The sequence below is a fragment of the Lissotriton vulgaris genome, chromosome 4_1 (assembly GCF_964263255.1).
Source record: "Lissotriton vulgaris chromosome 4_1, aLisVul1.2, whole genome shotgun sequence".
Taxonomy (NCBI): domain Eukaryota; kingdom Metazoa; phylum Chordata; class Amphibia; order Caudata; family Salamandridae; genus Lissotriton; species Lissotriton vulgaris.
In genome coordinates, this window is record NC_141691.1 from 202,343,700 (window position 1) to 202,371,432 (window position 27,733).

At 47.3% G+C, this 27,733-nt stretch overlaps 1 protein-coding gene across 2 annotated transcripts in view; it reads right to left on the minus strand.

Annotated features, from left to right (window-relative positions):
* The window catches only part of STAG2 (STAG2 cohesin complex component), a 1,316,830-nt gene that overhangs the window by 979,947 nt on the left and 309,150 nt on the right, over positions 1-27,733 (minus strand). For both annotated transcript variants that reach the window (XM_086918500.1, XM_086918501.1), the window contains one exon: positions 9,983-10,079. In XM_086918500.1, the coding sequence (XP_086774626.1) occupies positions 9,983-10,079 (97 nt within the window). The remainder of the gene's footprint in view (positions 1-9,982; positions 10,080-27,733) is intronic.

Genomic DNA, 27,733 nt, shown 5'->3' on the forward strand with positions numbered 1-27,733 from the left:
AGGGAAATACACCCCCAGGTAATACTCCTAAACCTCCTGTTACCACTAGTGGTAATCCCCCAGGTGGTGGGAGTGCCCCCAAGAATGTGGTGGGCATTACTCTGGGCCAACAGGAGGACTATGGCTTAGCCAGGTTCCCTGACCACACTCTTGTCTGTGAGACTGGCATGGGGTTTGCCAACTTCACTACTGGACCCCACATTTTGGGCAAGTATAGACAAGAAGTTTTAGTGAATGGTCAGAAAGTTGAGGCATTCAGAGACACAGGGGCCAGCCTCACCATGGTGAGTGACCATCTGGTCCCCTCTGCTCAACTGACCCCTGGTTTTACTTATCAGGTGACAGACATTCATGGAATGAAGAGAAGGCATCCCATGGCAGTAGTCAAGCTCAGCTGGGGTAATGTCACAGGGCCCATGAGAGTGGCAGTGACAGATAACCTACCTGTAGATTGCTTACTGGGGAATGACCTAGAACTCTCAGCATGGGCTGAGGTGGAACAAGAAACTCATTCCAGAATGATAGGCCTATCCAGACAGGTTAGTGGGGCAGTAATAGCTACAGCCCCAGTCCAAGCACCATTCCTCCCTGAAAAGGTTGGAAGGGCAGTGGTAGCCCCTGCCCAGGCTCAGACAGACTTTCCAGAGCAGGATAGGAGGGCTGTGACAGTCACAGCCCAAACACAGACTGAGTGCCCTCCTGACAAGGTGGGCAAGGTTGAAATGGTCTCAGCCTCTACTCAGACAGATAGTGAGGTTGTGAAGCCAGAAACAATGGATCACTCCACTCAAACAGAGAGCATTGAGGAGGAAGAAGAGTCTTCCCCCTCCCAGACACTAGGTGAGAGCCAGCCTCCTCAGGGAACTGACTCTACCCCTGTTGAAGGAACTGCCCCAGAGGTAGTCAGGCCTAGCCTGGCAGAGCCCCTGATGGTAGTGGACCCTTCCCAGGTGGGACCCAGTCTGGAGCAGGTAAACTGCACCTCTCTACCCTGCCTTAGTCAGCCCAGGGCTGAAGAGGTCAGGGAGGCCAGTGGTGGACCCCAAAGGGCCCCCTGTCCAAAAGAACCCCCTAATCAACAGATTAGGGTCACTGAAGCTGGTAAACCTAGCCAAGTGAAAATAAGTCAGACTCCTGAGGGATCCCCCTTAAAAGTAGGTAGGGACCTCCCACAGCTGGACACTGTTGGGCACAGCCAAACATGGGGCCTAAAAACCCCAGACCTGACCTGTCCCTCCAGTAAGCCAAACAGAGGGACTCAGCCTCCAGCTTTAGGTAGCCAGAGGCTGACCCTGAGAGCTCAGTGCATCTCAGCTAAAGAAAGAAAGGCACATAGGATGGATGGTGATTGGAGGAAGTTGAGCCCAAAGGTAGAGGAGCCTCACTTCAGTACTCCATCCCAGCATCAGCCTTCTACTTTCTCAAAACACACCAGAGACAGAGATTCCCTATGGTGGAGACCCTCAGATACCCTTAGGGTGAGGGGTTGCCTAGTGGACCATGACACAGGGGGAAACCAAGCCAGAGCTGGTCCTTCCTTATATGGCCACTTAGGTAATAGAGGCTTACCTGGACAAGGATAGCCTTATCTCCTTTCGTTTGGGGGGGGGTTGTGTAGGAAGGTACATCCTGACTATGGTTGCCCCCAACTTTTTGCCCTGTGTTTTAGCTGGTTTTGGACATAGTCGACCTGGGACCCTGCCAATCAGGACCCCAGGCCTACTGCTCTCTCTTTAAAATGGATTCCATGTACCCTAGGTACATTTCCAATTGGTACTGGGCCACCCTATCAGACCCTGTAACTCAGGGCATGGGTGTACCCAGGGCTGCCAGGGGCTGCAGCATGTATTATGCCACCCCTGGCTGGCCTCCTAAATTTGACACAACTGGCTGCATGACAGCTGGGGCAAAGTCGTGTAATCACCCTTTGCTGTAGGTGTAGTATACCTATACCTAACCCTAAAATGGACACACAGATTCCTATCAGTCACTCCTATGGCAGGCCTTGACAATCCTGAAGGCAGAGTGCTTGGAATCGTGTGAGATGGTGCTCTGGCATGAGCTGAGCCTGTCTGCAGCTTGCGGAATCAAGTCCTAATAGCTGTTCCATGATATCGCATACCATATACTCTTAAGTGCATTATAATCCTCGCGGTTAAATGCTATCTTTGGTATTGCTTTATCAAAGCATGTCGAGTAAGGTGTCATACGAATTGGAATACTAACCCCTCGCCAATTCTGGCGACGGGGTTAGCATTCCACCCTTCTAGAGGGACACGACATGTATGTAACTGTGAACCCCGGTTAAAGTTAACTGAAGCCTCAGCTCCACAAAATGGATGCTGCCACCACAGACACAAGTCTGACCCCCTGCAGCTGGAAGTCCTTCCAGCGAGGGGAGCCTGGACAAAGGGTTTCCTGTCAGGGGCGGTGCTAGCACCGTCCCAGACATGGTTTTGTGTATCCTGGGTAGGCAGGGCTTTACAGGAAGGTGACTGCTGAGTGGCACCCCGGTGCTCACTACGCATAGGCCGGTCTGAACCAGTTCCAGGGGCACACCAGCCCCTGGCCTGGGGAAGTCCGGCATGGCTGAGGGGTGTAACCACCCCCCACCTAGTCCCACCCATAGGCAGGACCTAGTCACCGGGTCAGCCCCCTTTTTTAGTATAAAGATGGGAGCGGGCCCCCTGTTAAAATTAGATCATCTTTGGAATCAAGATACCACTTTCTTCGAAAGGACTTCACGATTTCTTCTTCAAGATTCTCCCTTGTGGCTAAGGAGTAGTCACCCTGCATCAAGCGGGCACCATCCTAAAGAACACTGCGGTCTGCTGCAAGTCCTTCATCACGAATCCGACGACCCAGCTCGACGAGACCCGGCTTCCCTGGCACCTCTGACCTCTACTCACCTCTACAGCCAAGCTGAGAACCGTGAGTGCGACGAGACCTCAAGGGACCGACGATCGCCAAGACTGCACGACATCTTTACTGCAAGCCCACCGTGTCCTCCACTGGTGAGTGCTTTGGGGTCCGAGAAGCCCCGACCCTGCGCAGCTCCAGCACCCAAGATCAGCCCCCCTGCATCTCCACGATCGGCGTGGGGCCCTTCTGCTGTTTGCTGTGCACCGCGTTGTTTGGCTACTAGCCGGCTGGCTTGTGGCCTTCTGAACGACGCCCAACGACTTCACGACTGCTGGTCTGGTTGCTCCAGGCTGGCCCTTGCTTCCTTGTTCAAGAGAGGCACCCCGGACCCTCCTGGTCCACTCCAGACGCCATTTTAGGTCCACCGCGTGGGCTTGAATTTGCCAAGGCTTTGTTGCCCAATCCTGGGTCCAGCGACGCCGACAGCTTCCATCTTCGTGGGACAGCTCGATCCTCCATCCTGGTCGCCGACAACGCCTCCTGGTCCGTGAGATCTTCGAGTCAAGCGTCACCCACTCACCTAGTCGAGGTGGCTACCATCCGGTGCCCTCCTGGTGCCCACTGACTACTGGCTAGTAGTCTCGAACTTGGTCCCCTCTGCTTTCAGGTGTCATCTATCTTCGAGATCCAGGCTTGGATCCAACTGAACTTTCTTCACTGGTCACCGGCCAGCATCTTTTCTTCCGGCTCCTGGTCCGTCTACGAGGATTCCCGACGTCTTTTCAGACCTATGCAGCTGCAGCCCCTGGGCTAGGTAACTTCGGCATTTCGGTGCCCCAGCATAGCCTCACTATCCAAGGGTCAGAATCTACTTTCGTTTTCTCCCCACCAGGTCGGGTTCGCCCGAGAACACTAACTTTCTAATTCCTAGCTACCATAGACTTTTGTCCGCATCTCGCGTGAGAGTGCACACACTGCACCCGAGTCCCCTAGGCCTCCTAGAAGTAATCTGACGATTCCCTAGTCAAGTCCTAGCGATTCCAAAAGCTATTAGTACTGTACTTACCTGCTAGGAATTTCGCATTCCACTTTCAGAGTATATGGTTTTCCGTGCCCCTCGGGCATTTGTATATACTGTGCTAACTTAAGTATTTTTGTAAGAGTTTTGGTTTGTGCTTAGTACCCTGTCCTCATAAAGAGTACAGGGCTGTTGTGATCTTTAAATAAATAACTGTTTATTTTCATAACACTTGTGTGGTGTCCTTTCACTTGGTATTCAAGGGGTATATGTGTGGTAAACAGCTGGCTTAACACGCCCTCTCGAGTCTTTAGCCTTAGACTGCTCGTATCCACGCTACTAGGATAGCTGGTCTATAAGGTTGACTTACAACCAATCATCAATAAGGGTTGCTGGACTGATACATAGTGTTCACTAGAATAGTGAGCACTGCATATCAGGCCACCTTCTCACACTGAGAACCTGTGGGGGTGTGGTAGACTTGGGGAGGGGGAAGGAAGTCGGGTGGGTATGGGGGGTGGGGGAGTTCTGGAAGTTTAGGAGAAGGGAGAGGAGGTTTGGGGATGTAGGAGAGAGGGGGGTGGGGCTGAGAGGGGCGGGGATTGTTGGGGTGAATGGAGCATGCTCTGCGGGTTAGATGTTTGGCGAGGGTCAAAGGGGGTGGTGGGGCGCAGCTGTAAAGGGTAGTGGGCCGTGGCTGTCTTAAGAGTGTGGAAGAGGGAGTCGAAGAATTCTAGGTTGTCGTCTTTCGCCTGGATTAGAATGGTGCCATTCATGAAGATGGTGATGGAGATGTCTCCGGTCAGGGACTGGTGGTTCAGGGGGGAGATAGTTAGTTTCCGGTTGTGTTCTGATAATGTGGTTTTGAAGACAGGGAGGAGTGAATTAAAGGTGGTGACCCAAACGTTTGGTCAGGAGGTATGGAAGATGAAGTCCGTTTTTCTCAGCCCTCTCGTTGAGCAGTGGTAGGTGTCCACGATTAGGGTTTCGGGGTGTTGTCTAATTAAATTCTGTTTGAAGCGTTTTTTGGCTTTGAAGGAGAGGCTGTGTGGGAAGGTAATGGCGTAGGTATTCCGTCCAAGATGAGATAAGTGGTTAGGTGACGGGCCTGGGTGCATGTCTAGGCGCAAGGGCGGAGGCATCGTGGTAGAGCTAAGGGGGGTGTGGCCGCTAGGTGACTGAGAGCGGCGTTAACAGTGGGGAGGATTTTGTTGTGGAATCGGAAGAGAGGGAGTTCAGCCTGGGGTCCACAATACAATACCACACCTGGAACTGGTGTGGGGAGCAGGGGATGTTGTCCCTGAAGATCTACGTTTGTCTCCGTAGGTCGTGGCGTCGTGCTAGCGCAATGGGGTCCCAGATGGAGTATTTGGAGAAAGGAAACTCCCTATTTGTCTTTGCAGGTTTGTAGATACCCAAAGGTGGGTGATCTACAGCATAATTGAATTGATAGACGCTGTTATTTAGTGGTATAATTGAATTGATAGACGCTGTTATTTAGTGGTTTCAATGTCCCTTAGCTAGGGGAAATTAGTTTGTTAATTTAATTTATTCATTAAGTTAATAAGGTGGTGGACGCTGTTGTTCTCTGCCCCTTTTCAAGAAGAAAATGATTTGTTGCGGTTAGAGGATAGGTAGACTTGAATCGAGTCCGGTTTCCTTTTCCATTTGGTGTCCCGAGTGGCGGCCATATTAGGGCCAGGCGGCCCTCAGCCTGTACAAAATGGATGGTGCTTGCGCGGAGGATTGGGTGAGGCGTCCTTGTGGATCGCTGCTTTGTTCCCCTGGCTGCGTTGACAAGCTGGCATTGCGGGGGCCTTTATTTTCCTCTGGGGTCACTTGTTTCTATGAAAGAACTTACGCTTTGTGAGGCGGGCGGCCATCTTAGGGACAGGCAGCCCTGGCGGTGGGGAGCCTCGGGACCGGCGCGGGGCCCTCGGCCTGTCGTGGACAGTCTGGTTACTCACCGTATTGACCGTCGTGATCAGGCGCCCCTAAGCTTCCGCTGCCATCCCGTTCTTCAGATCGCGGATCGGCACTGCTCCCGCTGTCCCGAATTCTGACGCCCGGTGGAGCCGCCTCCGGAAGCCTCATCGCCTTATACCACTCCGGTAAGTGGTAGGGACAACTCACTGCCGGAGGGTTGCTGCTGCGGGGACGAAGGTCTTTGGCGCAAGTGAGCCTGGCCATCTTAGTCGGGCAAGACGACCCCGCAGATGGATTCTCTCGCTCCCGGCTGGAGGACGTTCAATGCGGACCGATGCCTAGGACCAGGGGGGGGATTCATCCGCTGCAAAAGAGGAAGAGGCGGTGCCGTGTCTGCACGCACCACGAAAAGGCTGTTTGCGGAACAGTAAAGTGCCTAAGGAACGAGCTGTTTCTGTATCCTTTTTTATTGTCTGCAATGCTTCATCGACGTGCTGACCGAAGAGCGACTCGCCATCATACGGCATATGCAGGATTTTTGTCTGAACCTCGTGGCGAAAAGAGGTGGAACGAAGCCAGCCCTGACGTCGCAGAACAGCTGCCCCTGCCAGCTGACGGAAGCCAGTGCAGGCGATACCCACCGAGCAGTCAATGATCTCTTCTGACGCTCTCTCTCCCTCTTGAAGAATTTTTAGAGCCTCTGCTCTGGAGGATTCAGGAATGAGAGCAACAAAGGCAGACATGTGAGACCACATCTGGCGGTCGTAGCGTCCTAGTATGGCTAGAGAATTTGCAGCCCTCACAGTAGTGGAAGCCATAGTAGAAAATGTTGGCCCAATGGCATCAAGGCGTTGACCTTCGCGATCAGGAGGAGACTTAATTGGAGAAGAGCGGTTTCTGGAACGGCGCTGGGCAGCCTGAGCGACCACAGAATATGGTTTAGGCTGCGCAACCAGAAAAGCTGGAGAACCATGGGGTGCCTTATACTTTTTCTCCAAACAAGGTAACAGTGCCGGGATGGAATTAGGCATTTGCATCAACTTGACAACCTCGTTCCAAATAAAATCAATGATGAGGACTGTCCGGACCTGCTTGAAAGGTTGACTTTTAAAGTCTAAACGAAAACAGTCTTCGTCCTTTTGGACCATAGGAACTTTAAAGCGGAGCACCGCTCTATCCATCAGCTGGTGGAAACTTGCGATGTCAACAGGAGGGGAATCTCCTGGAGTCGCCGGAGGCAGAGACAGTGTTTGGATCTGGTAATCATCCCAGTCTAAAATAATTGGTCAGTCGTAGCACTCCCTTACTTAAATAAACAATATGTCTGTTATAATGCTTGTCAAAGATGCGTGCAGCCCAGTGGTAAGGCAGCCAGCCTGAGATTATGACAATCTGGTGAACAATCTCCAGTATGCAGGGCCCACAGCAAAAATGTAAGTATATACAAATTACCGTTTTGATTTAAACGTCAAACAAAAAGTACTCAAAACATTTCAGATATTCCTTGAATGGCTAGTATTTTACTTATTGAGATCACACTCAGTGTTCTGTACACTCAAAATTAATTTTTTTTAATGAATTTTTAACACATTAGTGTAAATCAAACTGATAACATGAGAAATTAAATGATTGAGAAATACATGGAAATACATAGAAATAAAACAATATTTGAGAAGACAAAATTTCAACCATGCCCAATGCATTTCGGGATTGTCAAAAAATCCCTTCTTCAGGGGCCACTGTAGGAAAAAAACATGAATCAATGAACTCGAGTAATATTCATGAGATTGGTTTTTGTTCTATCTTTTGTCTTCATTAAGCAGAGCGTTGTTCTTTGTTCTGTAATATACCAGTTTTGTACATGTTCTTTAGGCAATACATTGAATAGTTATTTGCCATGACTTAACAGTCCTTTCTTCTCAATGTTTTATACATTTTTCTGTATTTCTATTCTTTCTCAATGTATTTGGGCACATCTCACTGTGGCTCGTAAAGTCTTGAATTCACATCCTCGTTTCACTTTCACAAAAAACTTTTTCTGCAATGCTGGTTTATTTTTTCTTCTATTTATCACTGTTCTTTTCAGCCAGTTTCTTGGTTTTGGAATATTCGTTTGTTACATTAAGAGTTCGTTTGGCATCAATAGAATATACAATGCCATACAAATGACAAACGCGGCATTTCACCCAGTTAGTCCTATTTCTTTGGACACCTGGCGACGTTGATGCAGAGGGTCAACAATGGAAGAATCAGACCCAGATGAAGAAAGTGGCACCAATGGCAGAGATGCGAAGCACGATGGCACCACCGTCGACTGGGTCGTCGAAGTCGTCAACGACGAGAGTACAGACGTCGACTGAGCCGCCGTCGACGAGGAGGCACTCTTCACAACCTTTGTCGACGAAGATCCTGACGACGGCGATGGACTCTTCTTTAACGTCGAGGCGAGAGGAATCTTCAACGAGAGTTTTAAAACTGAGGCATACCTTAGTCGATGCAGACGTCGACGCAGCCGACGTCGACGAGCTAGAAGCAGAAGTCGTTGTTACTGTTGTAGTCGACGAGCCGGAGACGGCAGATCTTGTCGTCGGGATGATCGACGCTCCAGTCGACGATTTTGCGCGTTTTTTGACAGAAACAGTCTTTGAAGAAGCCGAAGACGCCTGAGAGTCAGATCTCGGGGGTAGGCGTAGCAGGAGGAGGTAGAGACACCACAGGAGCCTTCATGAGAGAAAGTTTCTTTTTCTTCAAGAAGTGGGAAGGCAGATATTGCACACTGCTACGCTTAGAAGCGGCTTTAGAAGTACCTGACGTCGGGCTTTCTGCGTCAGGAAGAGCCGAGCCCTTGTCTGGTAGGCTCCCTTCACACAACGTGCGGTAGAAAATCTGAGGGCCTGAGCCTCTGAGAAGAAGGTTCTGGAGGGGTGATTGCGCCTGATTGGCCGTAGTTTGGACTAACATAATGACATGGATAGGTTATACAGGTTTATTCTTTTCTCCATGTATTTCTATGTGGTTATGCTAACCAGGAACTTATAAGTATTTTTGGTGTTGCTAATTAGGTTATATGTTATATATACATACTTTATTGGTATTCTTTTTATTGCTATTTTATTTACTGTGGGACTCCCACTTCAACAACGGGGAATATTCAAGCATGTGAATCTATGAAAGACACTAATACTGGAGAAATAATACCTTCTAGGGTAGAAAGCATTGAGCTTCAAGGGGAACCCGAAGAACGGGAGAGCAGCAATACACATCCAAACCAGACTGCGGAAAAAAAATCTAACAATGGAGTTGATGACCATACGCACTATCAGCGTAAGGAGTCGCCGCCTTACCTCGGGACAAGGAAAGACTTCTTCAAAGAAAAACAACGTGCAAATATTCGGACCCAATACAAGATGGCAGGAGTATGTAAAGCATGTGTATCTACAACACAAGTATTAAAAAGTACTTTCTTGAAATAAGTCTAGATGGAGTTATAGTGCAGTTATACGCATCTAAGCAAGTTAAAAAATCAGAGAAGATGTAGGACAAGTGCAGCTCAAATGATTTCCCTTCTATTGGAAGGGAGACAGAATAGGAGTGATTGTGGTTTATAGGGTAATCAGAGCTTAAAGCCATGAAAAATCATAAGCGGCCCTCCTACATAAACAATGAGATCAAAAAACTAACCAAAGAACTGAGCTAATTCTCTGCATTCAGATAATGCTGATAGAATATCTTCTAAAAGGCTTTCCCAGCATAAAGATGTGGAATAATTCAAGGATATCATTCTATAAAAGATTTAGTGCTGGAAAGCACAGTATATATGTGGAATTTGGTCCGTCTACCACTCAAAGGGGTATACCTGGTCACCACTAAAAGTTACAATTCAAAATTCTTTGGGAAGGACACCATCTTAAAATCGAAGCACATATGTTTATTATATTTCTTCATTAACCATGCTTAGTGCAAACCCAGAGTCATAAGTAATGGCCACTTACAAGGACCCAGAGTAATGTGCACTAATTGGTACACACATTTACTTGCCAAGTTTTATAATGAAGTTTAAGCAAACTATTACTTTCTTGTTCGTCAATATGATCACTGCTATTGTTGTTTTAGACAACAAACCAATCACCTAATGTTTTGTTAACCTGGATTTTTCAAATAAAGTTTACATCTCACCTTTACATCCGGAACACTGAATGAAGAAGTTTATGAGATCCAAAAGTGCTACATCTCTCTCATGTTTGTATGACTCTATCCAATCATCCACCACCGACTACAAGAAAAGACAGAATATAATAAATTCAGAAAAAAATGCAATATTTAAAGAAACAAACAGCACAGTTCATCACCTAGTTGTCCCATCACAAACCAGAACTAGCCATCTCCCGACTAAAAATAAAAACAGCAACAATATACTTGGATGCAAACAGATTTATGTCCAGCCCCATCACAAATATCAGGCATCTTCATATACTGAAACCAGAAGAAAACACTTGTTTTTTTCATGAAACCATTCTATATTTGGCACACATATAGGATCACATAATATTTTTAAATATCAAGGTCCAATAACTACATTTAACAAAGGGTGCAACCTTGTAGGTCTTAAGCACAGCAATGGTTTAATAAATTTGGCTAAAACCATTCCAGAAAAACTTTACACATCGAAAAAATAAAGAATATAATGGTGCTCAATGGGAAAAAGCAATTCTATTTACTGCAGAGTCAATTAAGCAGTTGGAGACTCAAAGTCATTCCATGCTGTAGAGAGGTCAGCCAGATGCTTTTGCATTCAGAGAGCACACATGGTGGATAAGGAAAATGCTACTTACCAGTATGCATCTGTTCTTGGCATGTAGAGCTGCAGAGTTACACACTATGCAAAGATGGCCACCTAGGATGTTTGCAGTTTGTTTTGTTGTAGAAAAGTCTTTGGAAGTCACGGGATAGGATACTCCTCCTTTGGATGATACTGCGCATGGGCATCGGCTCCATCCCCAGATTGTTTTTCGCCATTAGGGAAGTGATGGAGCTGTACAAGAGGTAGTGATGTCCATGTAATTTGTATCTAATTAAGATAATACTGGAACAGATAAAGGTAGCCGGGGAGGCGGGTGGGCGTGTGTAACTCTGCAGCTCTACATGCCAAGAACAGAGGCATACTGGTAAGTAGCATTTTCCGTTCAAAGCATATGAGCTGCAGATGACACTATGCATAGATTGCAGAACAGTACCCACACCTAGCGGCGACTACCCGTATCTGTTGCAGTGGTTTGAAACAGCGTTTTTAGTACAGCCTGGCCCACAGTGGCTTCTTGTTTAGTTTGCACATCTACACAGTAATGCTTTGTGAATGTGTGCGGTGTAAGCCATGTAGCTGCTCTGTATATATCATCTAGGGGAATGTTCCCCAAGAATGCCATTGAAGCCCCTATCTTCCTTGTTGAATGGGCTTTTGGAGGAATTGTTAACGTAAGTTTGGCTTTCTGGTAACATTTGTATGCATTTAACAATCCACCTAACTATCCCTGATTTTGATATGGGATTGCCTTTATGTGGCGGTGAAAAAGACACAAAAAGATGTTTTGTTTTAGGAAAACTTTGTGTCCTTTCGATGTAGTACAGTAATGCTCTTGACATCTAAGGTGTGTAGAGCTCTTTCTGCGACTGTTTGAGGCTGCGAGAAAAATACGGGCAGCTCAACTGATTGATTTAGATGGAATGGTGAAATGACTTTAGGAAGGAATTTAGGATTAGTACCAAGAACCACTTTGTTATGATGCATTTGCAGAAAAGGAGGTTCTTGAATGGTACATGCGTGTACTTCACTAACCCTTCTGAGAGAAGTAATTTCTACTAGGAAAGATACTTTCCAGGTTAGGAATTGCAATTCACATTTATGTAATGGTTCAAAGGGAGGACCCATTAATCTTGTAAGAACAATGTTTAAGTTCCACACTGGTGCAGGTGGCGTTCTGGGAGGATTTATTCTTTTGAGTCCTTCCATGAAAGCTTTTATAGCTGGTACTCTAAAAAGAGATAGATGTTGTCTATTTTGTAAGTATGCTGCAATGGCAGCAAGGTGTAGTCTGATAGACGTGTAGGCTAAATTACACTTTCAAAGGTGTAATAGATATTCTATGATATGTTGAATAGACACGTCTAAGGGATTTATTTGGTTGTTTTGGCAGTATATGACAAAGCGTTTCCACTTAGCAGCATAACATGCTCTAGTAGTGGGACGTCTAGCTTCTTTGATAATGTTCATATATTCTGGAGGAAGGTTGAGGTAACCAAACTATGACCTCATGAGCCAGATCGCTATGTTGAGCTGAGCTGGGTCCAGGTGTCTGATCTCTCCATGGTTCTGTGTTAATAGGCGTGGAGATAGGTTTAGTTTTTGTTGTGGTACTACAGACATCTGCAACAGAGTTGTGTACCACAGTTGTCTGGCCCGACTGGAGCGACTAGAATAAGCGTTAGGGAATGTTGTTGTAGCTTGCGTACCACTAACGAAAGTAGTGGGAGAGGAGGAAAAGCGTACGCAAATAGTTTTGATCAGTTCATCCATATCGCATTGCCTTTGAACAATGGGTGTGGGTATCTGGCAGCAAAGCTTGGGCATTTTGCATTTTCGTGGGTGGCAAAGAGGTCTATCTGAACTGGTAGTGCTGCCCGTCTAGCACAAATCTGAGATATTTTCTGTGCGCTGTGTGGATGGGAATATGGAAGTAGGCGTCCTTGAGTTCTAGGGTGACCAGGAAGTCGTTTAATACCAGAAGTGGAAGGAAGCGTTGGTGTGACCATGTGAAAATGGTCCGACTGTATGTAAATGTTTAGAGGTCTGAGGTCTAGGATGGGTCTTAAAAAGCCGTCCTTTGGTATTAGGAAATATAGTGAGTATACTCCTTTGTTTTCTGATGCTCTGGAACTATTTCTATTGCATGTTTAGTATCACTCCTTAAACGGTTTTCTCCTTCTTGCCCTCGGAATCTGCCTCACCTTACGCGCAAGGATACTATTTTAGTAACAGTGCGCGTTACAAAAGCCTTTATATCTTATCTTATCTAATCTGTCTGAGGTTGTCCCCACATTTGAAAGAACGGATGAAGAACTTGAGGATGAAGTTCCCACTCGTGGATCTGCTGTTTGTCGGCTTAGCAGATTTGCCATAGTGTTTTGTACTCCTGGGACGTGTTGGGCTAAGAGGAAGATCTTTAGTGGTATAGCCCATCTCCATATCTGATGTGCTAACAGATCTGCAGAGAGTGTGTTCCCCCTTGTTTATGTAGTACATAGCTGTCATATTGTCTGTGCGGACTAAGACAGCTTTTCCTGACACTTGCATTTGAAATGCTTTTAGAGCTAGAAACACAGCTAGCAACTGCAAATGATTGATGTGGAGTAACTTCTTTGCGGTGTCCACCTGCTTTGCATGGTGTGATGCAGTAGGTGAGCTCTCCAGCCGGAGAGCGATGCGTCCGCTGTCATGACTATTTGAGGAACTGGCTCTAGAAACGGTCACACTTCATGAAGGTCGGTGTGGGGAACCTTCGACCCACATTGAGGACACTTTTTAAATGGCGTCCTTTCCATGAGCTGGAGTCAAGGCCTAGTTAGGCCCGAAGGCCGTCGACCGAAATCAAAGTTTTCGGTGTTGAAGGGTAGCGTCGACTGGAAAAGCGTTCGAAACTTAAGTTCTGTAAGTTGGTGAGGATTGCGCGCCGAAGGAAATCGGTTCCAACACGGAGCGCTGGAAACACATCAGAGCCTGGTGGTGGAAAAAAACAATCTGGGGATGGAGCCGATGCCCCTGAGCAGTATCATCCAAAGGAGGAGTCACCTATCCCGTGACTTCCAAAGACTTTTCTACAACAAAACAAACTGCAAACATCCGGGCCCAACACTAGGTGGCCATCTATGCAGTGTGTAATCTGCAGCTCATATGCCTCGAACCTAAGCTTGCACTAATGTTACATTGGTAAGGGTATGCCTCCATAAAGAACAGGTTACTTTTTCACATTTTTAAAACTCAATGCTCACCACAAAACCAATAAATGTCTCTACGCGTGGTTAACAAAAAAAGGCAACCTTTCAAATGTATAAACTCAGTTATCAGATGGTCCACTGACGAGGGTCCCGAAATTCCATAGCACATTTGTTTTATTTGTGAGGGGTGGAAAAGTTAGGGTGCCAAGAGCTCAAAAACTTGTGACAATCACTAAGTAGAGGAGTCAAACTCTCCTCTATGATAGGTAGACGGCAGTTTAAGCAGGGTCTGATTCAACAACTAACAATAGTTTGGGAGACAGAGATTTCTAGTTTAGCATGGGGTGCAATCTCCCCCCACCTAATGTCTGGATCTAGAAAAACAGGTTTGTCAAAAATATTTTAATTTTGTCCACCAACCACAAATTAGTCATCTGGACTATGAATGACGCAGACCACAATGCCTCCTATATGTCCAATTTCAGACTTTGTTTCTTCACTGCCTGTGTGTTATCTTTTCCTCTCCTCCTAATGCAGTCAGTGGTTACTGGGCAAAATCTTGACTTAAGGAAGTCATAGGTTACTGGGCAAAAACAAAGCAAACTTTCAGCAATGAATCGTACACAGACTGACGCTATCTGAATATTCCTCCAATTCAACCTAGCAATCCTCTGGGAAACAAAACTAGTTATTTACCTTCGGTAGTCCCTTATCTGGTAGAGACTTTTTAATTATCCATAGGCGTCAAATGGGATCCGTAAATTCTTTAGTACCCCTATGCGACAGTATGTGCAGTTTACAGGGGTGTGGAATTTAATAAAATATCTACTTGTCCATGGGGCAGATTGCTTCATAAATCTACTTGTCCTGTAACAAAATCCACTTGCCCTTTGGTGCCATGTGGTGCGAAAACAAATTATAGCTGCAATCTCATATGAGAGCTCTCATATAGCCTCTCTGATTAAGACAGGGCTCATACCATAGAAGTGTTTTAGTACTTGCAATCCCATTATGTTGCCACGTTGCAGCAGATATACATACTGGGGCTTAAGGTAGTGGTAAGCAATAGTTCCAGGGTTAGAATGCCCTTGTGCGTGTGCAAAACCTACTAACATGCATGTTTTAAGGCTTTTGAACAACTCTTCTCTAATCTGTTCCCATACTGAGAAATGATGGCAATTTACTGACAACGGCTGACGTAAACCTTCTTCCAGAGTTGGGTAAAAAAGTGGTTGGATGGAAAGTGAACTTGCAAACACTCAGATTTACGCATGAGCAAATCTACACCTGCATACTTGCTCAAGCTAAAATGCAGTTCACAATATTTTCTAGGAGTACTATTGTCCTAGTTCTGTAAATTCTTGGGAATTCCCGAAAGCTGTATAGCTGCACTTAATGCAAGCACATATACCATGGGTGCACTTTTGAGACTTTCTTTAATAATGGGGCCCCTAATTGGGTCTGGCTTTGACCGTGACCTTTTGAGTTTATTAAAATTCTCTCTTTATCGTCTAGCCATACAGTGAGTGAGACAGCATTCTGCTCTTTCACAAGGTGCATATCGGCAACCAACGTAGTTTTGTCAGTGCCAGTAACTACTGTGGCAGTGTGTGCTTTTTGAGACCAAAACCAACTTTTGCTAATGTTTGTCATAATGGCGAGTGCTGATTTTTCATTATGAATATTTTTGGGCAATACTAGCATGCATCGATACGTTACTAAATCATGCTGCAAAGAAATGATACCTAAACTTTTAGAAACAAGTTACTTACCTGTAACTTTAGTTCTCCAGTATTAGTAACTTTCATAGATTCCCATTGCTTGTATCATTCCCCGTCGTCGGAATGGGAGCCTCGGTAATAATATATATATATATATACCTAGGTAAATACACCCTAATAGGTGTAAAAAGGTAAAAAATTAGGCCTAGGCCTCATTATCTTTTGTAGCCTATTGGTGTCATTATGTAAAAAGACCCAAAGTCCCCTTAGCAACCAATCAGATCAGCCTCACCCTGTAGAACCTTCCTGAGAAAGCTCAGAGCCTCAGATTTTCGTAGCCGTTGCTTTGCCACATAATCACCTAGCCCTAAAGTGAGCTTTCCCAGGGGAGGCGGGTGGGCGCATAGGAATCTATGAAAGTTACCAATACTGGAGAACTAAAGTTACAGGTAAGTAACTTGTTTCTTACTCCAGTATTGGAACTTTCATAGATTCCCATTGCTTGTATCAGAGTAGATAGCAGTTAGCATACCTCAAACATTTCGTGCACAGTTACAGAATCATTATAAACTAATGACATCACAGATTATAACAACCATAAGCAGTAACAAAGCATAATAAACGAAATGTTTGAAAAAACAGGAGGAGGGAAGAGAGGAAAGCTCACCTCTTATTGGAAGAGATTTCTCAGGACTGCATGTCCTACAGCCGAATCCTCCTTTGCAGCCGCCTCCAGGCAGTAATGTCTCGTAAAGGAGTGCGTACTGCTCCAGGTGGCTGCTCTGCAAATGTCCTTAATGGATACTCCAGCAAACAGCGCCGTTGATGCTGAGATCGACCTTGTGGAATGTGCCTTCACCTGTCCTTGTAAAGGTTTGCCTGCCGCCTGGTGGCAGAACCGGATCGCACTAGTTATCCATCTAGATATCCCTTGTTTTGACAAAGGAAATCCTTTCCTTGGGGCTCCGAAAGCCACAAACAGTTGGGGTGTCTTTCGAAATCCAGCTGTGCGTTGTAGATAGAATTTCAAACATCTCTGAACGTCCAGAGAATGAAGTGTCCTCTCAGCCTGGGTTGAAGGTCGAGGAAAAAAAGATTTTAAAACCACTGGCTCGTTAAGATGAAAGTCTGTCGGTACCTTCGGAATGAACTTGGGGTTCATCCGTAGGATCACTGTATCATTCTTGAACTGCAAGAAGGGTTCTTTGATAGTTAAAGCCTGAAGCTCTCCTACTCTCCTTGCAGAGGTGAGTGCCAAAAGAAGCGCCACTTTCCATGATAGGAACTTCAGGTCCGCTTTATGTACTGGCTCAAATGGCGGTCTCATCAGCTGAGCCAGGACCACATTCAAGTGCCACACCGGAGGTGGGGGCCTAACTGGCGGGAAAACTCTAAACAGTCCTTTCAGGAATTGTTTTATTACTCTTGCTGACAATAGAGAGGGGCCCGATCTTGTTCTCCTATACCTGGAAATAGCTGCCAAGTGGACCTTGATAGAAGCATGGGCCAGACCTGCTTGTGCCAACGATAGAATATATGGTAAGAGTTGATGCGGAGCTGACGAGAAAGGATGTACTTTTTCCCTCTGACACCACAAATGGAACCTTTTCCATTTCGCTCTATAGGTCTTATTAGTGCTAGGGGCTCGTGCCTGTGACAAGATGGTCCTGCATTCTTCTGGGATGTTTAAATCTTTAAACTCTCTGTATTCAGGAGCCAAGCCGTCAACTGGAGCGAGCTCGGGTTCGGGTGAAGAACCTGGCCGTTGTACATTGATAGAAGTGTCAGTTTGGGTTGCAGATGAATGGGTTGTGTCTCTGATAGAAGAAGCAACTCCGTGTACCAAAACTGGCGAGCCCAGGCAGGCGCTATTAGTATCATCCTGCACCTGTCCATCTTGAGTTTCTTGAGGACTCGAGGAATCAGGGGAAATGGCGGAAAGGCGTAAACAAACGCGCCTGACCAGGACATCGAAAGGGCATTCCCCAGTGACCCTCGATGGTGTTCCCTGCTTGCGTAACACCGGCATTTCTTGTTCCCTGGTGTTGCAAACAGGTCGATCGCTGGGGTCCCCCAACGGAAGAAGATGTCCTTGATCACTGCGTTCTCCAATTCCCACTCGTGCGAGACTGCTCTCAGGCGGCTTAGCGTATCCGCCTTCGTGTTGCATACTCCTGGAAGGTGTTCTGCTACGAGTGTGATGTTCTGCGATATCGCCCATTCCCACAGTATTTGGGCTTCCTGTGAAAGCAGTGGCGATCTTGTGCCTCCCTGCTTGTTGACGTAATGCATTGCGGTGGTGTTGTCCGTCCGCACCAGGATTGCTGAGTTTGTAATCCTTGGGAGGAAAGCCAACATTGCCAATCGAATAGCTCGTAGCTCCAGAACGTTGATATGTAAACGACGTTCTTCCGGAGCCCAGTGACCACTGACCTGGAGGTCTTGCATGACCGCTCCCCAACCTTGAAGAGAAGCGTCCGTGGTAATGACGTGAGGAGCCCGTGCAGCTTTGAAACCGAGTCCCACAGTGAGGTGAGATCTTTTCATCCACCATGAAACCGACCGTTTCATCCGTTGGGTTATCGTCACCCTGTCGTCGAACGAACCTTCCACTTGTCTCCACTGAAGGTCCAGTTCCTCCTGCAGGGGGCGCATTCGCAGTCTGCAATGCGGAATCAATTGAATACAGGATGAAATCGACCCTAGAAGAGATTTGTACATCCTGACTGTCATCCAATTTCTCTTTTGCAAACGAGTGGCTGACGATCTGAGTTTCATCTGTCTCTCCTCCGATGGGAAGGCTTTGCACACCTGAGTATCTAGTATCGCTCCCAAGAACTTCACCGTACCTGCCGGCTGAAGAACTGATTTTTCCTTGTTGAGTTGTAAACCCAGATGAATAAAGAGGTTCAGGCATGTGCTCACTGCCTTCGATGCCTCTTGTAAGCTTGGGGCCTTCAGCAGCCAGTCGTCTAAGTACGGGAATACTTCCAGCGACTGTCTCCTCAGAAATGCTGCTACCGGTGCCAGCACCTTTGTGAATATCCGAGGAGCGGACTTTAATCCAAATGGGAGCACCATGAACTGGAAGTGACTCTTGCCTACTGTAAAGCGAAGGAAACGTCTGTGAGCTGGATGGATCGGGATATGAAAATAGGCATCTTCCAGGTCTAATGTTGCCATGTAGTCGCCTGGGTTCAAGAGGCGCAATATGTCCTGGAGTGAAATCATCCGAAACGACAGTTTCGTGAGATAGGTGTTGAGCTCCCTCAAGTCCAGGATAGGACGCCACTTTTGCTTTGCGGATCAGAAAAAATCTTGAATAGAACCCTTCTCCCCTTTGTGATAGGGGAACACGTTGGATCGCCCCTTTTTGAAGCATTTGTTGAGCTTCCTCTTGAAGAAGGTTCAGATGTTTCGAAGTAGTGGCGTGGGGAGCTCTTGTAGGTGGAAATTCCTGGAATTCTAGAGTATGCCCATTTCGGATGATGTTTAATACCCACTGATTCGATGTAATCTCTTCCCAGCTGCTCAGATGTTGTGATATCCTGCCGCCCACTGGAGATCCCAGAAGCGGAGGAACAGTTGGCAGAGTCAGGAGGCCGCTATTGACGCTTGCCAGCGTCCTTGCCCTGACGCCCCTGTCGTCCACGAGCGTTTTGGCGAGAGAAAGACTGGGATTGCGACTGCCGCTGATAGTATTGATTGCCGTACTGAGGCCTGTACGACTGCGACCGCTGTGAATATCGCTGTTGCTGATAACCTCCTCTAGGTGAAGTGAAGCCTCTTCCTCGTGCTCCACGGAACGGTGTCTTCCTATATTGCAGGTTTCCCAGAGCCCTTGCTGTCTCTGTGTCCTTCTTTATACCCTGTAGGGTGTCATCGACATGTTTCCCAAACAACATGTCCCCGTCAAAGGGCAAGTCCAAAATCCTATTCTGGACCTCTGGCCGGAAGTATGTAGCGCGCAGCCACCCTTGTCGTCGAAGAACCGCTGCACTGCCTAGAGCACGGAAAGATATGGTGGCGATGTCCATCGCGCAGTCAATCATCTCTGAAGAGGAACGTTGTCCTTCTTCCAGAAGTTTCTGAGCTTCCGCTTTCTGGTCATCCGCTAGCAGATTCACATAGTGTGCCACATCACTCCACATCTGGCGGTCGTACCTTGCCAGGATCGCCAAGGCATTAGCCGCTCTGACCAACAAGCTAGCCATCGACGAAAAACGCTTCCCCGCGTTGTCCAACCTTCTACCCTCCTTATCTGGCGGAGTCGTGAGGGTGGCCGAAGGATTCCGCGATTTCTTCTGTGCCGCTTGCGATATGACCGAGTCTGGTCTAGGCTGTCCAATCAAACAGGCGGGACTGTCATCAGGAGCTTTATATTTTTTCTCCAAGCGCGGAAGAGTTGGAATGACCGTCGCTGGGGTCTGCATCACTTTCTTCCCTTCCTCCCATATGTGCTCTACAATGGGAATCGAGCGCACGGCCTTACGGTACGCCTCTTTAAAATCGTACAGGAAACAATCCGTAGATGTTGTAGGCATCGCTAACTTAAAGCGCGCTGTGGCTCTTTCCATCAAGCTGAAGAAACCTCCTACATCAGCCGGAGGCGAGTCGACCGGGTCTGGCACTGGTGAAGCCGGATCCAGAGCTATATATTGGTTCCATTCACTATCTTGGTCTTGATCTTGGTTCTGCCCCGTTTCATCTTCATCCGAGGTATCCACTTGGACTTGCCGAGGATATTCCCTCTCATGTTCTTCCTGTGCAGGCCGTACTGACTGTGCTGCCACCACCTGCGGTTGAACCTGTGTTTGACCTTCCACAGGTTGCAACCCTTTCTTGCTCCTATACTCCTCCAGCATTGCCCTTAAGTCTGTCAAAAGACTCATAGGCATCGTTACCATGCCCTGCTGTGGTTGGGTATCTTGGTATGCAACCTGTCTTTCTGGCCGCTGTTCCTTTTGATAATAATTTTCCTCATCCAAATCCGAATCATGGTATTTCAGATTCAATTGAGATGGACTGTAAGCATCCCCATACATCTCATTTTCCTCTTCGGAGTAGTCATCTTCATCCAGCAAAAGGGGTGGAGGTAGAGATGGTACTTTCCTTGGAGAAGTCATATCTGGGGTTATCCTCCTCCTTCTGCTGTTTTCTGGCGCTCCTGTCGTCAACGGCGTTGAAAACAAATCCACCGATTCCTTATTCTGAATCGTCGTCGACGGGACCGTCGACGAGAGTCCCTCCACCGTCGACGGCATCGTCGACGGAACCATCATCGTCGACGGGTCCATCGTCGACGGGATCGTCGACGGAGCTGTCATCGTCGACGGGTCCATCGTCGACGGGCTCGTCGACGGAGCTGTCGTCGTCGACGGGCTCGTCGTCCTCGTCGACGGGATCGTCGTCATCGAGATTGCCACCGTCGACGGAATAGTCATCGTCGACGGGATGGTCTTAGTCGACGTGGTGGTAACCGTCGACGTGGTCATCGTCGACGACGCCGTCGTCGATCCAGTCTTCGTCGACGGAATCGACATCGAGGTCCTCGTCGACGCTCTCGTCGTCGTCCTCGTCGTCGCTGGATGGCTCGTCGACGACTGAGGAGAAAAAATCACCTCAGATGCTTTAGAGTCCTTCTTGACCCCTGTAGAGGCCTCTACAGTCGGTTTTTTGACGGACTTGGCTACTTTAACCTGGTGGGAAGGCCCAGCCGAGCTCTCATCCAGTTTAGCCTTTTGCACCTGCAGTGCCTGCCTTTCCCTCTCCTTTACACTCACGTGAGGAGATTCGATAGGCCCTGGCTTGCCAGACCTATCAGAGGTCCCACGCACAGCCTTTAAGGGGGGTTCAGTTGAAGTGTCCACAGACGATCCGCCCCTCTTCAATGAAGCCTTTGAAGATGTTGATCTGGCATCTTCCTCATCACCAGAAACTACTTCATCCCTCCTTTCCAACTTCCTGAGCCACAGAAGCAGCCGTCCTTCACGATCACGGAGGGTTTTAACAGACATTCTCCTGCATATACTACACTTATCAACCTTATGGTCTGGGTATAGACAGTAAATACAGTCCTGATGTTGATCCTCTGTATAAAGTCGTTTTTTGCCACAAGTGGCACAAGACCTGAAAAGGCTCTTCTTTTCCTTATCTTTTCCTTATCAGCCATGACAAAGCTGAAAGAAACCTCAAGTTGAAGTTAGAGCAGAGCTCTAAGGAGACTCCCTGTCACCAACGAAGCGGTAGAAAATCTGAGGCTCTGAGCTTTCTCAGGAAGGTTCTACAGGGTGAGGCTGATCTGATTGGTTGCTAAGGGGACTTTGGGTCTTTTTACATAATGACACCAATAGGCTACAAAAGATAATGAGGCCTAAGCCTAATTTTTTACCTTTTTACACCTATTAGGGTGTATTTACCTAGGTATATATATATATATATTATTACCGAGGCTCCCATTCCGACGACGGGGAATGATACAAGCAATGGGAATCTATGAAAGTTCCAATACTGGAGTAACTGTGGTTTAGCAAAATATATATTTTTTACTGCTTACATTTTGTATGAAAATTGTATTTTGAAAGCAAATATTTGCATCAAATCAGAGCATTCTGGGAGCATTACATATAGCCTCATATTGCAAAACTTTGAAAACGTGTGAACATATTTTTATACTGGAACCACTGTCAGTACTGCAGTCAGAGCTTACCAGAATTCCTTAGAGCAATCACCGTAATAATAAAGGCTTTCAAATAATGAATTCTGAATACAAGTTTGAACAGCATTAAAATATGGACAAAAATATTACCTTAACTGCAGACACAGCACTTCCCTGATCCATAATGTGGTAATGCAAACTGGCAGCCAAAGGGTGTGTGAGCAGGGGGTTGGTCCTACTTGTCCCAAGGTCAAAATACACTTGAAAACTTGTTGCCCTGGACCCCAAACAATATGCTCTGGCCATCAAGCTATGGGAATTCCACATGCCTGGGAGTTGTTCATCTCTGAGTCAGCTGCGCAGAATGTGATGTGTACAGTGCCTATATAGGCACCACCCAAGCACGCTGACAGTTTGTCGCAGCATTCCATGCCAGAAGGGCAGATCTACGAAGAATGTTGATGCACTCCTAAGGACCTCAGAAGGGTGACCGTATATCGAAATTTGTTTGCAGAATGGGGAGGATGGGCGAGACAGTAAGGAATCCTCGCAAGAAAGAGTCTCTGCCAGATAAGGCGTTAAGATAAGTAACTGGTTCATGTGATAGAGACTTCTAGGCACAGATTCCTTACCTTACAATAGATGCCCAAGTAATACCTCCCTGGGGGTGGGTCTGCCAACAGATTAGACCAAAAGGTCCTGTGGGACTGAATGGGCAAAATGCCCATAAGGACATGTAGGAAGCTGGTTCTGTACATACTATACCAGAGTGAGATATAGTGTGCACAGAGTCCAGTGGAACGCCAAAGGTAGGCAGAGATAAAGTTAGATAGCACCTTACTCTCTATTTGTGGTAGTGTGGTCGAGCAGTAAGGCAGTATCAAAGAACAGTATTAAGCGTTTGTTGTACACACTCAGTCAGCAAATGAATTCACACACTCCGACTGAACTTCAGACCAATTGTTTTTGTATAAAAATATTTTTAGGTTTTTTATTTTCTAGAGTAAAGCAAGCCTGGCACAGGTAAGTGATATGTACTTTGCAGTAAATATACAGTTGTTCTACAGTGTGCATTTGTAATAGTAAAAGCACTTTGTTTTGACTTGCAGTATGGTTTCAGAGAAATGCAATGCTTTGTAAATACCGTACATAGACGTGAATGGGTTTTTTCAGTAAAATTGTAGTGTAGTTCCTTTATTCCCAATAGGCTCTGCGCATTGGAATAACAAACGATAGTTCAGACGTGGGACTTAGGTCGACTAGGTCTCTATTGAATATGTTAGACTTCATTTGTGAATGCCAGCTAGCTCAGAGGTCACTAGAAATGTTCTCGAATAAACGAGACAGGATTCGTTTCCGACAGCCATATAACATGACAACTTTGTTCCCCAAGAATAAGAAATATATCTTCAGAGTCGTGGAAACAATAGATGGCTATTTCACTCAGTCAATTGTGCATGCTTCGTTTCACCAGAAGTGCAGAGAAATAGAGACGGGCTTTTTTTCAATAAAAAGGTTATTTATTGAGCAGTCTTCTTTCTCATGCAAGAGAAGTTAATTGCAACAATCGTAATACATGCTATGAAGTAAAGTGCGTACAGTAAGGAATATGCTTCTTACCAGTATGCATCTGTTCTTGGCATAGAGGGCTGCAGAGTGGTACATTATGAATAGATCGCCATCTGGTGTTGGGCTCGGATGATTGCACTTTGTTTTTCTCTTGGAGAGTCTTTTGTATCCTGGTGACTCCTCCTTTGGTTGGTAGTGCGCATGGGCATCGGCTCCATCCTTAGATTGTTTTGCCATAGTAGGGTTAGATGGAGTAGTATGATAGAATACAGATAGGAATGCCCATGTAATTGTATCTAAATAAGATAATGTTGGAACAGACACAGGTTTCCGGGGAGGCTGGGAGGGCATGTACCACTCTGCAGCCCTCTATGCCAAGAACAGATGCATACTGGTAAGTAGCATATTCTGTTCGAGGCATATGGGCTGCAGATGGTGTAGGAAGGTACCTCCTGACTATGGTTGCCCCCAACTTTTTGCCCTGTGTTTTAGCTGGTTTTGGACATAGTCGACCTGGGACCCTGCCAATCAGGACCCCAGGCCTACTGCTCTCTCTTTAAAATGGATTCCATGTACCCTAGGTACATTTCCAATTGGTACTGGGCCACCTTATCAGACCCTGTAACTCAGGGCATAGGTGTACCCAGGGCTGCCAGGGGCTGCAGCATGTATTATGCCACCCCTGGCTGGCCTCCTAAATCTGACACAACTGGCTGCATGACAGCTGGGGCAAAGTCGTGTAATCACCCTTTGCTGTAGGTGTAGTATCCCTATACCTAACCCTAAAATGGACACACAGATTCCTATCAGTCACTCCTATGGCAGGCCTTGACAATCCTGAAGGCAGAGTGCTTGGAATCGTGTGAGATGGTGCTCTGGCATGAGCTGAGCCTGTCTGCAGCTTGCGGAATCAAGTCCTAATAGCTGTTCCATGATATCGCATACCATATACTCTTAAGTGCATTATAATCCTCGCGGTTAAATGCTATCTTTGGTATTGCTTTATCAAAACATGTCGAGTAAGGTGTCATACGAATTGGAATACTAACCCCTCGCCAATTCTGGCGACGGGGTTAGCATTCCACCCTTCTAGAGGGACACGACATGTATGTGACTGTGAACCCCGGTTAAAGTTAACTGAAGCCTCAGCTCCACAAAATGGATGCTGCCACCACAGACACGAGTCTGACCCCCTGCAGCTGGGAGTCCTTCCAGCGAGGGGAGCCTGGACAAAGGGTTTCCTGTCAGGGGCGGTGCTAGCACCGTCCCAGACATGGTTTTGTGTATCCTGGGTAGGCAGGGCTTTACAGGAAGGTGACTGCTGAGTGGCACCCCGGTGCTCACTACGCATAGGCCGGTCTGAACCAGTTCCAGGGGCACACCAGCCCCTGGCCTGGGGAAGTCCGGCATGGCTGAGGGGTGTAACCACCCCCCACCTAGTCCCACCCATAGGCAGGACCTAGTCACCGGGTCAGCCCCCTTTTTTAGTATAAAGATGGGAGCGGGCCCCCTGTTAAAATTAGATCATCTTTGGAATCAAGATACCACTTTCTTCGAAAGGACTTCACGATTTCTTCTTCAAGATTCTCCCTTGTGGCTAAGGAGTAGTCACCCTGCATCCGCAGGCACCATCCTAAAGAACACTGCGGTCTGCTGCAAGTCCTTCATCACGAATCCGACGACCCAGCTCGACGAGACCCGGCTTCCCTGGCACCTCTGACCTCTACTCACCTCTACAGCCCAGTTGAGAACCGTGAGTGCGACGAGACCTCAAGGGACCGACGATCGCCAAGACTGCACGACATCTTTACTGCAAGCCCACCGTGTCCTCCACTGGTGAGTGCTTTGGGGTCCGAGAAGCCCCGACCCTGCGCAGCTCCAGCACCCAAGATCAGCCCCCCTGCATCTCCACGATCTGCGTGGGGCCCTTCTGCTGTTTGCTGTGCACCGCGTTGTTTGGCTACTAGACGGCTGGCTTGTGGCCCTCTGAACGACGCCCAACGACTTCACGACTGCTGGTCTGGTTGCTCCAGGCTGGCCCTTGCTTCCTTGTTCAAGAGAGGCACCCCGGACCCTCCTGGTCCACTCCAGACGCCATTTTAGGTCCACCGCGTGGGCTTGAATTTGCCAAGGCTTTGTTGCCCAATCCTGGGTCCAGCGACGCCGACAGCTTCTATCTTCGTGGGACAGCTCGATCCTCCATCCTGGTCGCCGACAACGCCTCCTGGTCCGCGAGATCTTCGAGCTACAGCGTCACCCACTCACCTAGTCGAGGTGGCTACCATCCGGTGCCCTCCTGGTGCCCACTGACTACTGGCTAGTAGTCTCGAACTTGGTCCCCTCTGCTTTCAGGTGTCATCTATCTTCAAGATCCAGGCTTGGATCCGACTGAACTTTCTTCACTGGTCACCGGCCAGCATCTTTTCTTCCGGCTCCTGGTCCGTCTACGAGGATTCCCGACGTCTTTTCAGACCTATGCAGCTGCAGCCCCTGGGCTAGGTAACTTCGGCATTTCGGTGCCCCAGCATAGCCTCACTATCCAAGGGTCAGAATCTACTTTCGTTTTCTCCCTACCAGGTCGGGTTCGCCCGAGAACACTAACTTTCTATTTCCTAGCTACCATAGACTTTTGTCCCGCATCTCGCGTGAGAGTGCACACACTGCACCCGAGTCCCCTAGGCCTCCTAGACGTAATCTAACGATTCCCTAGTCAAGTCCTAGCGATTCCAAAAGCTATTAGTACTGTACTTACCTGCTAGTAATTTCGCATTCCACTTTCAGAGTATATGGTTTTCCGTGCCCCTCGGGCATTTGTATATACTGTGCTAACTTAAGTATTTTTGTAAGAGTTTTGGTTTGTGCTTAGTACCCTGTCCTCATAAAGAGTACAGGGCTGTTGTGATCTTTAAATAAATAACTGTTTATTTTCATAACACTTGTGTGGTGTCCTTTCACTGGGTGTTCAAGGGGTACATGTGTGGTAAACAGCTGGCTTAACACGCCCTCTCGAGTCTTTAGCCTTAGACTGCTCGTATCCACGCTACTAGGATAGCTGGTCTATAAGGTTGACTTACAACCAATCATCAATAAGGGTTGCTGGACTGATACATAGTGTTCACTAGAATAGTGAGCACTGCATATCAGGCCACCTTCTCACATTGGTGAGCAGCGGTTGGGATTTGAGCTTGCTGTTGTTTTACCACACGTATCCTAAGAATATCTTGCTGAAAGATCACATAAGTACTGTTAGGTACACATAACTAAAGCTTAGAATACTCTGAGTTCTACTGAACCAGCTGTTGTAGCTCCTCAAGGCTTAGCACACCTTGGCTGCAACTCTAGCAAGGGACCAGTAGGTAACACATAGTGTAGGTAGGTGCATCACTTACACCACACTAGAAGCAGTATGTCGGTCACAGGAGGAAACACTGAGTCTCCCCTTGTGTCAGTTGACCCTCCACAGGCCATCCCTTCAAAATATACTGCTCTTAGCTTCCATGAGATGAGACAAGTGTGTACTCTCAGGAAACTAAAACAGGGGTCTAACCCCACCACTTCCTTTCTGATTGGTCTCTTAGAGGCTTATGATGCCAGTAGGGCTGGTAACCCAGACCCTTCTAATCCAGATGGAAGTTTGCCCTCCTTACAGGGTCCCTTTGATATCCATCCCCTCCATGAGGCAGATGATGCTGAGGAGGAGGATGAGTTGTCTGGGGATGAGGCAGATAAGGGACAGCTAGAAGTCAGTAGACTAAGCAGGTCCAACTTAAGCAGACATGAGCTTGGTACTGGGGGACTCCTGGGCCCACTCTCAGGTCAGCTTAACATTGGGAATGGACGAGTTAGGTCTCTATCAAGAGGCTCTAGCAGATCGTTTCGAACCAATGGCTCTCTCAACTCTTCTCACAGAGGAATGTCTTCCCCTAAGAGGAGAGTGTATGAAGCAGAAGAAAGGGCAGTCAAACTGAGGATTGAAAGGGAAGAACTTGC